The sequence below is a fragment of the Pinus tabuliformis genome, chromosome 8 (assembly GCF_031772625.1).
Source record: "Pinus tabuliformis cultivar Carrire ecotype Pingquan chromosome 8, CPIR1, whole genome shotgun sequence".
NCBI classification, from domain to species: Eukaryota; Viridiplantae; Streptophyta; class Pinopsida; order Pinales; family Pinaceae; genus Pinus; species Pinus tabuliformis.
Window position 1 is genome coordinate 1,690,528,972 of NC_142294.1, and position 15,382 is coordinate 1,690,544,353.

Consider the following 15,382-nt stretch of genomic DNA (forward strand, 5'->3'; position numbering starts at 1 on the left):
TTGGATGGAATTTCTCCTATCTCCTCTTTTGACGAGGCCTCCCGTGAAGGGGATTGTGGATGTGGATTTTCTCTCCATATGGATCCATTATTTTTTCTGGTATAGTGATAGGGGAGATCATTGCAGAGATAAATCGATTGCGATGTGGGGTGCCCTCGACTTCTCTTCGCAACTTGGCATTGACAATATTTTGATCATAGGTGACTCCCTTACTATGATCAATTGGGTTCATGGATGGTGTTCTCTCGAGGTCCCCTTTGCTTGCAACTTGATGTTGTTGATGAGGAATATTATTCCCACTTTCTCGTAGGTTACATTCCAACATGTCTATCAGGAGAAAAACAAGGAGGTCATTGCACTCTCCAAACAAGGTGTATCCCTTAGTTTGGGCTACATTTTTTTTTAAATAATTTGATGGTAGGAGTTGTGGCATGGGATTATTTAAGATATCAATCTCTTCTCCTACTACTACTTTTTTTCTTTTCTTATTGGCATTTGCATATGGTTAATGTTCCTTACAAATCCACATTGTATTTTGTTTCTTCCTTTTCTCCTCTAGAGGATTTTTATCTTTGTGTTGGACCTCTAGCCTTTTTTTTCAGCCATAGTGATGAAATTAATGATTATATTCTATGAGATATGATGATATGGTATAGAAATAAGAAACTGTAGAAATTTCTCATTATTTTGAATGAAAGTTCAATTTTTTCTTAAAAAAAATAGATCTAAGAGATATTTTTTTTCTGTGTTGGATGGTTATCTAGAGCTCAATCAGATTACAAAACAAAAGTCATGTATAGAAGATGTAAAGAAAACAACATTGTGGGGAAGAGAAGCTAAAACACTCCAAATTCCCTTCTCCAACTATGGTTCAGTGAACACGTACGTCTCCTTAGAAGAAGAAGAAACTACACAAGTACTTCTCCATACTTCTCCCCTGAAGCTCCACGTGTGTGTCCTCTACCTCCACATTCCCACACTCAAATCAATAACTTATACACTTTGGCCTTAGCATAACACCATGAATTTTCCTTCCACAAAATCATTGTGACATCCTTGGTCGTGATGTTCAATCATAGGACACAAGATTTCCCTCGTGTCTTCCTCCATGTTATATGATGTCATGCTCATTTATCGCACTTGCAAAGTAGACAAGTATGGTGGAAGAAGAGACAAAGCTTTGAGGCTCCATTTCACATACACAACGTCATAAAGTTAGACGCTCTTCAACAAACTCAAGTGGAATCCACCTATGAGAAGTAGGTTTCCATTCGCAAAAATGCACTGAGACGATATTAGTATTGGAGTAATGTAGGGATCATCAATGAGGGATAGCTTTTCCTAGGTGCCCTTCATAGGGTCAAACAATTGTAGTGCATAGATGTATTTCATACCTCTTTTTGTCAAGAAAATAAATTTCTCACTCATCCACATATCTTTTTATTTGTATAAAACATGGTGCAAGCATGAAAGTGAACGAAGAAATTTCAAAATATAAAAGTGGAGTTAATAATTTAGAAAATATGGATTTAATCTGAAATTATCGAATTAATCATAGTTAATATGAAAATACAAAGAAGTGAAGATATTTTGAAAATTTTAAATTTCTCAATTCATAATAGAAGTATTTTAAGTATTATTGCTTTCACATGGAAATGTTAATGTAGCATGGCTTTTAAAATATGAAAGTGGAGTTAACTAGAGCTAATATTCTTAGTCCTTTTGGCTTGGGCACTCCTAGCATTGCGAAGAAACGTGTTGGCTCGATTTCTCCCACTCCTTCAACCCCCTCTATGTAACTATTCTCTAGTTGAAGTTTTCCTATCATTGGTCTTTCTCTTCTTCCATTTCTTTTTCCCTACAACCCTTCAATTGATCTTTTGAATCATTAGTACCTGTCATTGCTAACACATGGTTCCACTATTCTTGCAAACAAATAATGTAGACCAAAAAAGTTAAATCGACCACACGTTGTAATAACATCTATAGATAGTGCACTCAATATGTAGAAAACATGGACATTAGGTGGAAACTTCAACAACAAATGAAAACTTTCATTTACCTCATGGATGAGATTTTCACCTTTAAAGCTTAATTAACCTAAAGAATTGAGGTGAAACTCATAGTCAATGACAATCAAAATCTAGATAGAAGTGCTTTTAGCTGTGACATTGTTGCTAGTTCTTAATGGACAATTCAGATGATGATACTTCTTCTCCTTTATGATGCACTCATACCATAAATGTGTTTTACTCCTTTGACAATTTTGCAATGTCTATGTATGTTGTCCACTTGTAATAGTTAGTGACCAATATAATCCTTTTGTAACTAAGGTTGGTCCTTCTTACAAGGAGCCTTTGCAAGAAGAATATACGTACTTGATTTCCCCGTAGTTGTAGTTGTTGTGTCCAAACACAGATTTTAATGAAATTCATACTCATCTTGCTAAAATAACGATATGTTCCTAAATTTTCTTTGTGGGAAACTTTAATTGGTGATCATTGTCATATGATGTATTTGTGAGGTTTGAGGTTCTATGTTTAAATTAGGCTACCTTGAGAGTTTAATGCTTCACCAAGTACAATTCTCAATTCCTTGCTCATTCCTTGACAGCATATTATTCTAGATAAAAATAAATAAATAGTTATTGTGAAATATTTTTGTTACATATCATTATTACAAATATGATTCACTGAATACATATTATATAAAACAATTGAAAAAAAATATGTTATGATTAAAATATTTTATTAAGATGTTGTTCAAAGAAAGTATATGTAACTTCTTCTATACTCAATATATAATTGATATATGGTAGAGAATCCATACACAAGATCCATTTTAATAAATAATCTATTAAACATTTATCAAATATCTTGAAATAAAAACCTTTTTCCAAATTATACATAATAAAAAAATGTACACTTTTAAAACTTTTTCCCAAATTATTCATCATTAAAAAAAATACACTTTTAAAATTATATCTCTTTTAACATTTAATAAATCTAAGATTAAAATAAGTTATTATAATTTAACTTTATAATAAAAAAATAATATTAAAATAAAAAATTATAATTTATAAACCACCACTTTTTGGAATAGTAATTCGAATTTTATTCAATAATTAATTAACATAAACACAACACAGCAATGAAGAATAACACACATGAAACATGTCATCATTAAAAGACATCTTGAAGAACTACAGAACTGTCACCAACCAAATTGAAAGCAAATACTCCCTATCTGCAAATTTATGTGACCACTGATTGTATTTAAATATCTACGTTAAAACTCTCTGCTAGTCAGATCGTTTAAGGTATTTCAAATCTCCACTGTCGCCGCAGATACGATCATGCCCTCAAACTCTTCCCTACCACCGCCATTAGCTTGAATCCACTGCCCAGTTGGCGGGTGAAACAGATAAAACAAGTCTTTCCCGATCACGGTAAATCTGCTTACAAAAATCCCGTCGCGCCATGGTGTAGCACACATAACATTACCAACAGGCTGTGGAAGAGGCGCCACAACATCCCAATCACTTTTTTCACCATCATACTTCATCATCTCCTCCTTAGTGAAGGCGTACAACTCCCCAGAAGAGGAAGCAACCACAGAACCATAGCATATTTTATCATGGAATCTCCACATATCTTCCCGGCTGCTCCAAGTTCTCGCTCTAGGGTCAAAAATTTCTACGCTGCTTTCACCTCCGCATAGCACCATAAATTTATCTTCAATGACAACAGCGTGGCATCCGGCGCCGTCACCTCGGATCATAGGAGGCAGATTTTCCCATCTATCTTCTTCCGCGTTATAAACTAATGGAGTCTTAAAACGGTCATAGTCGCGCATTCCGCCAGCGATGTAGACAAGTCCAGTGGAAGAAGAGAGAGAGCAAGGAAAAAATTGTCGACGTGTATGCAGGGTATTACCTTATAAGAATTTTAATGGGTATTACCTTATAAGAATTTTAATGCTGGTTGACATGAGGTCGGTATAATGCGATACAACAGGCCCCTACAGGCCCCTAGGTGATGAGAGAAAAAAAAAAGTTAGCAGTGTGTTGTATCGCCTTATACCAGCCTCATGTCAGGCTCATTAAAATTTCTATGGGATAGGAATTGCCCTTCCGGCCTTCCATGTGGCAGATTCAAAGTCATAAATACGTACCGTCACTGGATACGTGTTAGAAACACGGGGATGATGGTACAATCCACTTACGACAACGAGCTTCCGGTTCACAGCAACGCACCGAGACCATACTGGTGCTCGTTTAGAGTGGGAGACATTGGCATCAATGCGAGGTAGCTTTTCCCAGGTGCTAGTTACAAAGAAGCCATTCATCTCTCTTTGAATCAAGCAAAGCAGCTGCTCGCTCGTCCCACATATTTTTCTGTCGGCATAAAACCTAGGGCACTTCACTATATCCTCCCAGTTTTTGCACACAGCTTTCAACATAGTGTGTGATTTGTAGGGCACTCTCAACAAGCACTTTCGCACGAGATCACTGGGAATAACCTCCATCAGACCACTTCAAACTCACTTATTTTCTGAACCCAAAGTTTTTCACAGATTAACACACCGCTTGAAACGCGAAAATCAGTTAGGCTTGTTGCAGATATGAAACTAGAGTGGAATATATAACATGAAATGAAGAGAAGGGCACACTCCAGTAACCTAATTTTAACTCGAATAAACGAAAGTGGAGTTAAATATATGACATGAATAGAGTATCAACACCCTAGCGTTACCTAATTTTAAGTACAAGAAAGAGGAAGTTTATTCCTAGATTTTTCCACAATATTAAATTTACCAATATTTTAATCCAATACGGCCATTGAGAGTAACATTTATATTTTAATTCACATGGGCATTGATAGTTTCAATACCAATTTGATCCTTGAAAAACTTTAATTTAAAGTATTTAATTATATTCAAAAGATTAATTATGAAAAGTGGTTATTATTATTTTCTGAATTTAGTTAAAAGATATAATTTTTAAAAGTGGTTGTTACTAATTTTTTGGTAAGAATTTAATTATATATATATTCTAAAATTAGATTAATTTTTATTTATTTATTATTTTAAAATAATTTAATTTATTAAAATTTCAAAAAGGAAATTTTGTTTAATATTATTAGACTAGATACATTTTAACTCAAGATGTTCGAAATCAGGGGATTAGACATTTTTTTACTTTAAAAGAAGTTTGCATGGCAAGGGATATGGGCACTTTGGTAGATGAGGAGTTCAAGACATCTAGAGTGGTTTCATTCCACATGAATACTAAGGGTCACTTATTTATTATTTTATTATTAAACCAACTTAGATCTAACTTAACTTGGTCTATCCAATAACTTTTCATTCTAAAATAGATTTGCATCTCTTGGGATTTGATCTCTATTGACACATGGTAGATCTAGAGTTAAGATGGATCTATGCTTGATTACTTTCACCTATTTCCTTTAAATAGGTTATGTTCCACATGAATATAGTGGGTCAATACCGCGAGTTCCTTGGCCAATACCATGAGTTCTCAATGCCATTGATCAATTTTTTTTTGTAAATTTTACTTTAATTTTTTTATTTTATTTTGATTGAATGGAAATGTTTATATTAAGTTATGTTAATCTTTTTATTTTATTAAATTTTATCTTTATTTTTATATAATTTGACTATATTGGGTGGAGAGGAGCTCTATTGCCCAATATGGGGGTAGATCTCACATAATCAAGTAAATGTAAACATTTAACATGTAATGTTTAACATTTAACATTTTTAATTTAATGTCTGCCATATTTAGAAATCAATCTAATTATTACTATGTATAGACTCAATAAAAATTTAAAATATAAAGAGATTTGTGAACACTAAAAAAAATAGGTATTGTAAATAAATAAAAATATAAATATACTAAACGATGGTAAATAAATAAAAACTCTTTCTATACTTACTCCAAAGGTATGGTAAATAAATAAAACTCTTTTTATATGTAGTCCATAAACCTCTATATTTACGAAGGCTAAAAAAAAGGTTTTATTTAGATGAATCCTATGGGCCAAATACCATTTTAATACCATGGGCTAAATAACATGAGTCAAATACCATATTTATAAAAGAGTTATGGTAAATTAATAAAAATATAAATAAACTAGAGGTATGATAAAAAAATAAAACATTTTTTATATTACTCCATAATTCACCTTATATTTACCAAAATTCAAAAATGAGGTTTTATTTACGTGCAGCCTATGGACCAAATTATTATTAATAACATGCAAAAGGAACATTATTAACCTTAATATTAATATTAATAAAAATAAAGATGGGAAACCCATGGTATTGATATGGAATGTAGCATATTTAAACGGGGAATTAAACCAACATAGATCCATATTTACTCTCGATCTACTAAGCCCTCAAAGGGATCAAATCTTCTTTCACTCAAATATCGTAATATGAAAACTAGCATAGAGTGAAAAAATATTTGATCCCTTTAGGCGGTTGGTAGATCGAGAATAAAAATAAATACTAGTTAATATGTTCAATAAAACATTTTGTTACAACATCTTTATAGGCTGGAAAATACCTTTCCACTCAATTATTCATCAATTTGATTTTTTTTTAAATAGACTTTATAATTTCTTTTTCCCATAAAATCAAGATTTTGCCTATCTCAAATATAATACAAAACGATGCTGGAAAATGCCTTTCCACTCTATTATTCATAAATTTGATTTTTTTTAAATCGACTTTATAATTTCTTTTTCCCATAAAATCGGGATTTTACATAAGCAAAATCTATAGCCAAAGTTACCGTTATGGAAATAGGATAATTACATATAATAAAATCTTCACTATTCCTTTTAAATAGGAGGAAAAACTCTAAAAGGAGAAAAGTCTAATTTATCCCTTTCTTTATTAAAAATTATTTTAACTCTTTTTTATCTCTCTTTTTTTATTAAAATATTATTTTAACTTTCTTTTTATTAATATGTTGATAATGTTTTAGTTAACCTTATCAAATCATTATTGAGTCAAACGATTTATTAATTCTTTTTTACTCAAAAATATAATAGAAATATTTAATAATCAATATGGGATATCAATCATCTATCATTTTTAAAAAATTTAAGAAAAAAAAATGTTGTTATTATCAGTAAACATTGAGTCATGTCATCTAGAATAAAATATCATTTATGTAAATAATGTGAATGTTTTATTACCAAATTCAAGTGCTCTTCCAAATAACGCGCCTTGTCGGGTTTGATATGACAACAATTACGCTACAAGGAATAGGGGGTCTTGTTGCAGTCATGCATTGCAAATTTCATTCAAGTGATCTTTGTCTTAGTTAGTTCATGTTGTTTGGAACATTCCCTATGAATCCTCCTCGTCATCGGCATTACATTGGCTCTCATGCTTCATATCAATTGTACGTCTGAGTCCCTTTGATTCCTCCTCCATTCCATTTTGTAGGAGGCATGTGTTGAAAGAAGCATCATTCGTTTCCTTATCATAATTTTGAGAATTAATTTTGAGAACCCAAAGCTTTACGTCTAAGAACTCTTGGTAAGAATATATGGTTAGAGAAATGGGTAGAGCCAAATGGGGAGGCTGAGGATGAGGGAATCTACCCCACTCTACTTGACTTGATAGAAAAGTAGAATATTTTGACCCAAATATATCTCCCAACATTCGAAAGTTTGTGTCTTCAACGAAGGATAAGGAGCATAAGTGTTTGGGTGATGGAAATTGGGAAGTTCAGAATTCATTAGTGTTCCACCTCTATACCTTTGAAGAAGTCAGAGGTGGAGCAAATCAAAGAATGGTAGAGGTGGACACTGAAATCAAGAATACTTCTTTAGTACCACATAATCTATCCAGGGATATAGGAATTGATTTCCCTATTGTTCCCCTAACTTTGGAAACCACCAAATCTATTGAAATTTATGCTAATTTGAATTTATCCCACTAGCCTCGCTCCCCTCCTCTTTGTGGTCCTCCAATGGCAAAAGAAAAGGGAAAAGGTATTTTGGTCCAAGTCTCATTTGCCATCCAGAAGCCTAATGCAAAGTTACATGATCATATGAGGCATCCCACTAGTGCAACCCATACCTCTAAAGCTGAATCGTCATAACAAGGTACACATTTCTATTATTCCCTCATTATTGAAGAAAATAGAGAAGAAGACATACCCAACAATACTGAAGTGGGAAAAGAAAGACACAACACAACTTAACAAGCTTCAAGAAGTTATGGAGTCAAGCATGTTGCATGACTATGTCTCTCATTAAGGTTCATTTTCTCTATCTTTCATCATATTCCATTATTTTTTATGTTTCTATGGTCACACCAGTAGGAATCCTTTTTGCAGGGCCTTTAAGAGATCTGATCACATTTCCATTTGTGAAATGCATTATGAATATGTCATGTATTTTAATAATAATAAAAAAAAAGAATATGCTAAGTTAAGGAACATGAATTCTAAACACCGAGGGAGGTCAATTTCTTGGGTGGTTGGTGTGTTTCTTACTGTATGAAAGAAAATATGAATTGGTCATGTCAACTCTTGAAAGTTAGGTGGTGAAATTTAATGCCTGTTAATTTACAAAATTCATGGTTGCAAGAGGAGTACCGCACAGGCCCATACTTGGTTTGGAAAATTTTGCAAGTAAAAAATAAAAGAAGTAAAGGAGGAAAAATGATAGGTTGCTAGCTTGTACAGTATGCTAACCATCCTGTCTAGAAAAGAAACTAACAAGAAAGTCTGGGAAGTACTACACATGTGGACCCTTCTTATTGGCTAACAATATTATGGAAATAAGCAATCATTATCAACTCGAGCTGCCAACTCTTTCGTCGAAAAATTATGTGCTTATTTCAACTCCACATAGCACCATGAATTTGTCTTCAATGAAAACAATATGGCATCCGATGTTGTGACCTTGGCTCATAGGAGGAATATTCTCCCATCTGTCTTCTTCCATGTTATAAACTAGTGCAGCCTTAAGCTGGTTGTCATACTCACCCATTCCACCAGTGATGTAGACAAGTCCAATGGAGGAAGAGGAAAAGCACACACAAAAATATCGATGTGCATGAATGCTACTACTAGGCCTCCATGTGGAAGATTGAAACTCATAAATATTTATAGTCAATGAATCATGTTAGAATGACTGGGATGAGGGTAGAATCTTCCTATGAAAATGAGCCTTTGGTTTAGAGAAACGTACTGAGACCATAGTGGTACTCCTTCAAAGTGGGGGGAATTGTAATTAATGGGAGGTAGCTTTTTTGAGGTGCTAGTCACAGGGTCATAAATCATTACTACAAATATGAGATTCATATCTTTTTGAATCAAGCAAAGTAAGTATTCTTTTGAGATGTGAATACATTGTTTGGGATTAGGTGATAGATTACGAGTAGATTCATTTCCATCGCCGCCATTATCATGCATACAACGATATGTCTAGGTACTACCCTACAAACCACTCCAACAACCCAAATCAAGAAACATGCTTACTAATCAAGTTCCCCTTGATAATGAATTCACCATAGTGTTGGGTAGCAAAAAGTTGTTATAAGTTGATGCAAAAACTCCACTTCACAGGGAAACCAAAGGAAAAACTAGTACACAGTTCCTCAACACTTGGAGGAGGGGAATGTTCCCAACCTTGAAGCACCATCGCGTAAGCATACTTTAGGAAAATCCTCCTAGGGGTACATGTCTAATGAAATTTTGATCCAATCCCCCCCTCAAGAGCTAAGGTTAGAGAGTAATACTACTAATCAAGAGATCCTAACTCCAATGGAGGAAGAATATTTGGAAAATTTGGACAAGAAAGACATGGATATTCAACAAATTGCAGAGGAATGGGGAAATAAGGACCCCAATATTTTTTCAAAAGAAGATAAAATCGTATTTTGAATGAGAAACCCTTCAAACCAATAATTCACTTCCTAAAAAAATATTTTCCATCTCAAATATATCCATTATTGCTCGCCTTGTCATCCCTAGAAACAATATCCTAGGAGGGGACTTCAATCTCATCTGACTATGAAAGGGATCAAATGAAAGATCATAGGTAACAAATTCTAGAAACCCTTCAAAACAAAATCATATTCAGGGAGACATCTATTGGAAATTATTCATGTACCAACATAGATCCAGGCATTCAAACCTCTGATGTCCATTATAGCTCTTCAGTTCCATACTTTTGTTTAGAAATGTAGATTTTAGAATAGTTTCTTGTTAGGAAGAAAAAACTATTTATGCCTAGGTAAAGTTAGATCTCCTCAAAACTTAGGGTTTAAATAATTTTTTGGTCTACGACTATTGATTCAAAAACCATGGTTCCCCCATGTGGGGGAGGAAGCAACCCCTCATTGCAAAATATCATTTCTAATCACCATATTTAGCATCCATTTTTCATATTCAACAACACTACTCACAACCAAGTTGTTAACGCATTTGTAATAATAAGCTCCATTAAGTAACAACCCTCAAATTCATCTCCAGAACCCATAGTTAAAACAACACAACTGACATCAGGATTTTCTCCTCCCCTTCCTTTTATTCAGGGACTAAATGAAATTCTCCCTAGGCTCATTCCATCTCAGCCAAATAAGCCAAGAAAAAAGGCTATAAAACCAATAATCAACTTCTTCAAGACCTAGGAGAATTCCTAGTTAATTCGGGTAGAGCCGCTCCCATGAATACTCTGTTCCCCCCATCTCCAAATCTCAATTTTGTAAGTTATATCATGGAATTATTAGGGCCTAAATAGGAAATATAAGCATCAAATCCTAAACAACAATGTTTTGAAAGTAAGACCCGACATCTTTCTACTTCAAGAAACTAAGTGTGCTCACAAGAGTCTAAGTCAAATTGTTAGCTCATTATGGAATAATTTTGATCTTATAACCTAATGTGATATGGGTGCATCAGGGGGGATAGAAATTATCTATAATCCATCAAATTTTATCTTATTTTCAACCCATTAGTTCCTCTCAATGTAGTTTCATCTCCAACGTATGGTCATTACTCCCCTCCTAAAAAACAATCATCTCCAATCTCTCCACTTCTTTTCACCTTATCATCCTTGAATGCTAGATCCTACGAGGGGAATTCAATATCATCTGATATTTGTTGGGAAAAAAGTGGGGTGTAATAAGATTAGAATAGGTCTCTCTCTTAAATTCCTTTAGAAATGATTCTAAAATCGTAGAAATTCAAAACCTCTAACGAAATCCACACCTAGAATAATAACAGAGGAGGGAAGGGGGTGGGGGAGGGGGTTTCACAGTAGGTTTCTTAAGATTGGACCACTTCCTTTTCTCTCAATGAATCTTCTTAGTGGAGATTATCTTGGAGGCCTCAATTCTCCCAAGCCACGATTCAAAACATTGGCTGATTGCTTTTAATTTGGGTTGATCTTGTTTACCCCATAATAAGCCCTTCCATTTTGATAATTTTTGGTTATTCCATCTAGATTTCATTTCCAATATGTAAACTTGGCGGCAATAATTGAGATAGATTATGTTGCCTTATTAGGGCCTGAACTAGGTTCAGTGTTAAGTTAGCCAAACAAATCCCGATACTATTGGCCCTTTTGGCAACAATCCACAGAGTGCAAATGGAGGTCTCACCCGAAGTAGTATGGGAGGGTGGTAGAACTAGGTTTGCACACGTTGGAGATGTATGATGATTTCAAGTGGTTTGCGGTTTGACCCTACATGCAGGTTTCTTCATGCACTTTCCTAGACCTCGTAGCCTGATATATTTTCTTCATGCATCCCTACTTGGGGCACGAACATTGCGCTTCTATGTTATTACCCAAGACCCGACTCGTATTCCAATTTTAGTTGATTATTTCAGCCTACTTGCATGCTTTAAGTTATACTTAACAACATAAACCATTCATACAAGTGCACACAGTAAATAAATAGTATATTTGCAAATTATATCAAACATGCATTAACCCAAGAACAAATACACATAATTATGAACAAACATCTCTTTATGAATTCCTTCCTTGGTTACAGACATCATTAAGCCCCATTGAATCATCATAGCAATCAATCTTTCGGGCTTGTGCAACAAACCCAAATCTGCACTCAACAATTATATGGGTAGATAGGTCGTTAGAATATGGTACCTCTTCGGAACTTTTTTCATGTATACATTCTACAGATGAAGGAATCATCCAATCAATTATGATAGGAGAGGAACCATGGGAAGATCATCATCATCGTTCCCATATTCCAGATGATGTCGAAGATTATTCAAATGAACTAAATCACTTATCAGTCGTTGATTTCATATTGAATTCAGTTTTCATAGTCACAATCAAATTTGAAATAAATCTGTCAAATATTGAGGAAATGATTTCTATTAATATTTTGACCAAGCCTAATATTGTAGAGAACATTCATGCTAGAAAATCTTATTCTCAAATGTAAATTGATAATTACCGTCCTGTTTTTCGTGAATTTAGAGATATTTTTGCATGGTCTTATGAGGATATACCAGGCATTGACTCTGGTATTGTTGAACATGAAATTAAAATGTACCCTGATGTCAAGCCAGCTCGAAAACATCTTCGACCTACTCATCAAAAGAAAGCTGTTGCAATTAAAGAAGAAGTTGAAAAACTTTTGTGGGCTGGTTTCATTTACCCTGTTCCTCTTACTAACTGGGTTTCCAACATTGTTCTTACCATGAAGAAACAAGGAACAATACGAGTGTGCATTGATTATAGGGATGTAAATTAGGCATGTCCATAGGACAACTATCCTACACCATTTATTGACCACATTATTGTCGAATGTGTCGGATGTGAAATATTCTCATTGATGGATGGATTTTCTGGCTACAATCGAATCAATATATGCCAACAGGACCAATTGAAAACATCTTTTATTTGTCCATGGGGCACATTTTCCTATAGGAAACTCCCATTCGGTTTGAAGAACGTTGGGAAACATTTCAGAGGGCTATGAATTATGCCTTCCATGACATCAAGAACATTGTTCAACCTTACCTTGACGATTTACCTACTCATTCACAAAAGCAGACTGATCACCCACAACATTTGAGAGCAATATTTTTACGGTGCTGACACTACAATATTCAAATCAATCCACACAAATGTATGTTTTGTGTTGGTTCTGGTAATTTTCTTGGATTTGTAGTGTCTCAAGGAGGGATTCAACTAGATCCATTAAAGGTTCAGGCAATTCTGGATTCGCCTCCACCTTCAAATCTTTTACAGTTATAGAGACTCTAAGGGAAAGCCAACTTTCTAAGGAGGTTCATTCCTAATTACACTGAGATGGCTAAAGGTTTTACATGTCTTTTGAGAAAGGAGATACCCTTTCATTGGGATCAGGTTACGCAAGCTTCCTTTGACACTCTTAAAGATACCCTGATTAGAGCTTCATTAATCTCCTGCTTACCAAAATGACTATTACATGTATCTCGCCACTGCAGATACAACCACTGGCATGGTTTTATTCTAGGAAGAAAATGGGATTGAACATCTTATTTATTACTTGAGTCATAATCTCAACGATACATAAAGTGAGTACTCTTATGTCGAAAAACTGGCTTTGGTAGCTGTGCAAGTTGTTCAATGATTTCACCACTATATCCTGTTACGGAAAACAACTTTCATTTCAGATTGCAACCTTATGACATACATTCTATCACATCAATTGTTGGGGGCCAAATATTTGAAATGGATAGTTATTTTACAAGAATTTGATTTAGAATTCATGAATTCTATGTCAAAGAAATCTCTAGTTTTTGCTAAGTTACAATGTGACCTTCCTTCAACCTCCATCAAATCAACATCTGAACCATCAATTTTGGATGAATATCTATTTCTAATTTCATCATCTGACTCCTGGTATGGAGATACACTAACCTATCTCCAAACCCAAACTTTCTGGCAAGATACCTCTCGCTCGCAACAATGACGTATTCGTTACCAAGCCAATGATTATCTGATCATTGGCAACACACTTTATCGTTCTGGTATCGATATGGTTTTACAGAGGTGCCTCACACATGAGGAGGCTGAGAAAGCATTGAATGATTGCCATTCAGGTGCTTGTGGTGGACACTTGTCTGGATATGCAACCGCACAAAGGATTCTTCGTGCTGGTTACTTCTGGCCAACTATATTTAAAGATTGTATTATTGCTATCAGAAGATGTCATGCATGCTAGATATATGACCGAAAAAACAGATTACCATCTGCACCACTACATCCAATCATTGATGTTGACCCATTCGCCAAATGGGGCATTGCTTTTATGACATGTAACCCCACCTCGGTCCGTGGACATGGGTATATTATAGTCGTCGTTAACTATTTTACCAAATGGGCCGAGGTGATGCCAACATTGAACAACAATGGCGAAATGGCTGCTCTTTTTCGTTTAACCATGTGGTTGCCCAATTTGGTGTGCCACAAGCCATAGTTACCAATCATGGGTCACATTTTCGCAATCACATGATGGCTAAATTTACTACTAAGTTAGGACAGTTACATGATAGTTCTACCTCGTATTACCTGCAAGAGAATGGAAAAGTTGAGGCCATCAATAAGGTCCTGAAGAAGTTGTTGCAAAGAATGATAGGGGTTCATAAAAGAAATTGGTACTTAATCCTGTACACTGCCTTGTGGACATATTGAACCTTGGTGAGAAATGCAACTGGATTTACACTCTTTCAGTTGGTGTATGGTCTGGAAGCAATCTTACCAATACAATGTGAAATTTCATTGCTCAAACTCACGATTTACCTGTTACTTGACACTTCTAAAGAACATGCACTTTTATTGGAATTCATCCATCAGGATAAAACCCGTCGTGATGCCGCATTGGCTAACGAAGTGCATAAGAAACATATTAAGGTGAAATATGATAGAAATGTCAAGCATCGTATCTTCTCAGAAGGGTACCTGGTCTTGCTTTACGATCAGGAAGTTGATAAACTTGGAGCAGGGAAATTCAAACCAATGTGGATGGGTCCTTATGTTGTCAAGCATGTTCTAGCGAAAGGAGCCTATGAGTTAGTATATTATGATGGGATTCCATTGTCACATCCCCAAAATGGGTTGTACCTTAAAAGTTACTATGGCTGATTAAGTGTAGTAAAACTCACCATATATATGCTTTCATTGCATGTGTGTGTGTGTCTTTTACATATTTTTATCTGGTTAGTAATCCGCTTTGCATTTGTTGTAGATGTCGGAGTCTTTAGAACCTTTTGTTGGTTACACCAATGGTGCTAGTCGTAGTACGCAGAATTTTTCTTTTGTAGCATGGGCCATTTTCGCTCCAAGTGGCAAGTTAGTGAGTTTTCAAG

At 34.7% G+C, this 15,382-nt stretch overlaps 2 protein-coding genes across 2 annotated transcripts; both read right to left on the minus strand.

The window, feature by feature from the left end:
- Positions 1-3,324: 3,324 nt before the first annotated feature.
- Positions 3,325-3,855, minus strand: LOC149242747 (F-box/kelch-repeat protein At1g15670-like). The gene has a single exon (XM_089370987.1). It carries the CDS (start codon positions 3,853-3,855, stop codon positions 3,325-3,327), a length of 531 nt encoding a protein of 176 aa, XP_089227113.1.
- Positions 3,856-4,110: 255 nt separating this feature from the next.
- Positions 4,111-4,527, minus strand: LOC149242748 (F-box/kelch-repeat protein At1g80440-like). Its single transcript, XM_089370988.1, has one exon. It carries the CDS (start codon positions 4,525-4,527, stop codon positions 4,111-4,113), a length of 417 nt encoding a protein of 138 aa, XP_089227114.1.
- Positions 4,528-15,382: the final 10,855 nt, after the last annotated feature.

Bases quoted from the DNA above. Each gene is read 5' to 3' on its own strand.
- LOC149242748 (XM_089370988.1), bottom strand. From the start codon at position 4,527: ATGGAGGTTATTCCCAGTGATCTCGTGCGAAAGTGCTTGTTGAGAGTG.
- LOC149242747 (XM_089370987.1), bottom strand. From the start codon at position 3,855: ATGCGCGACTATGACCGTTTTAAGACTCCATTAGTTTATAACGCGGAA.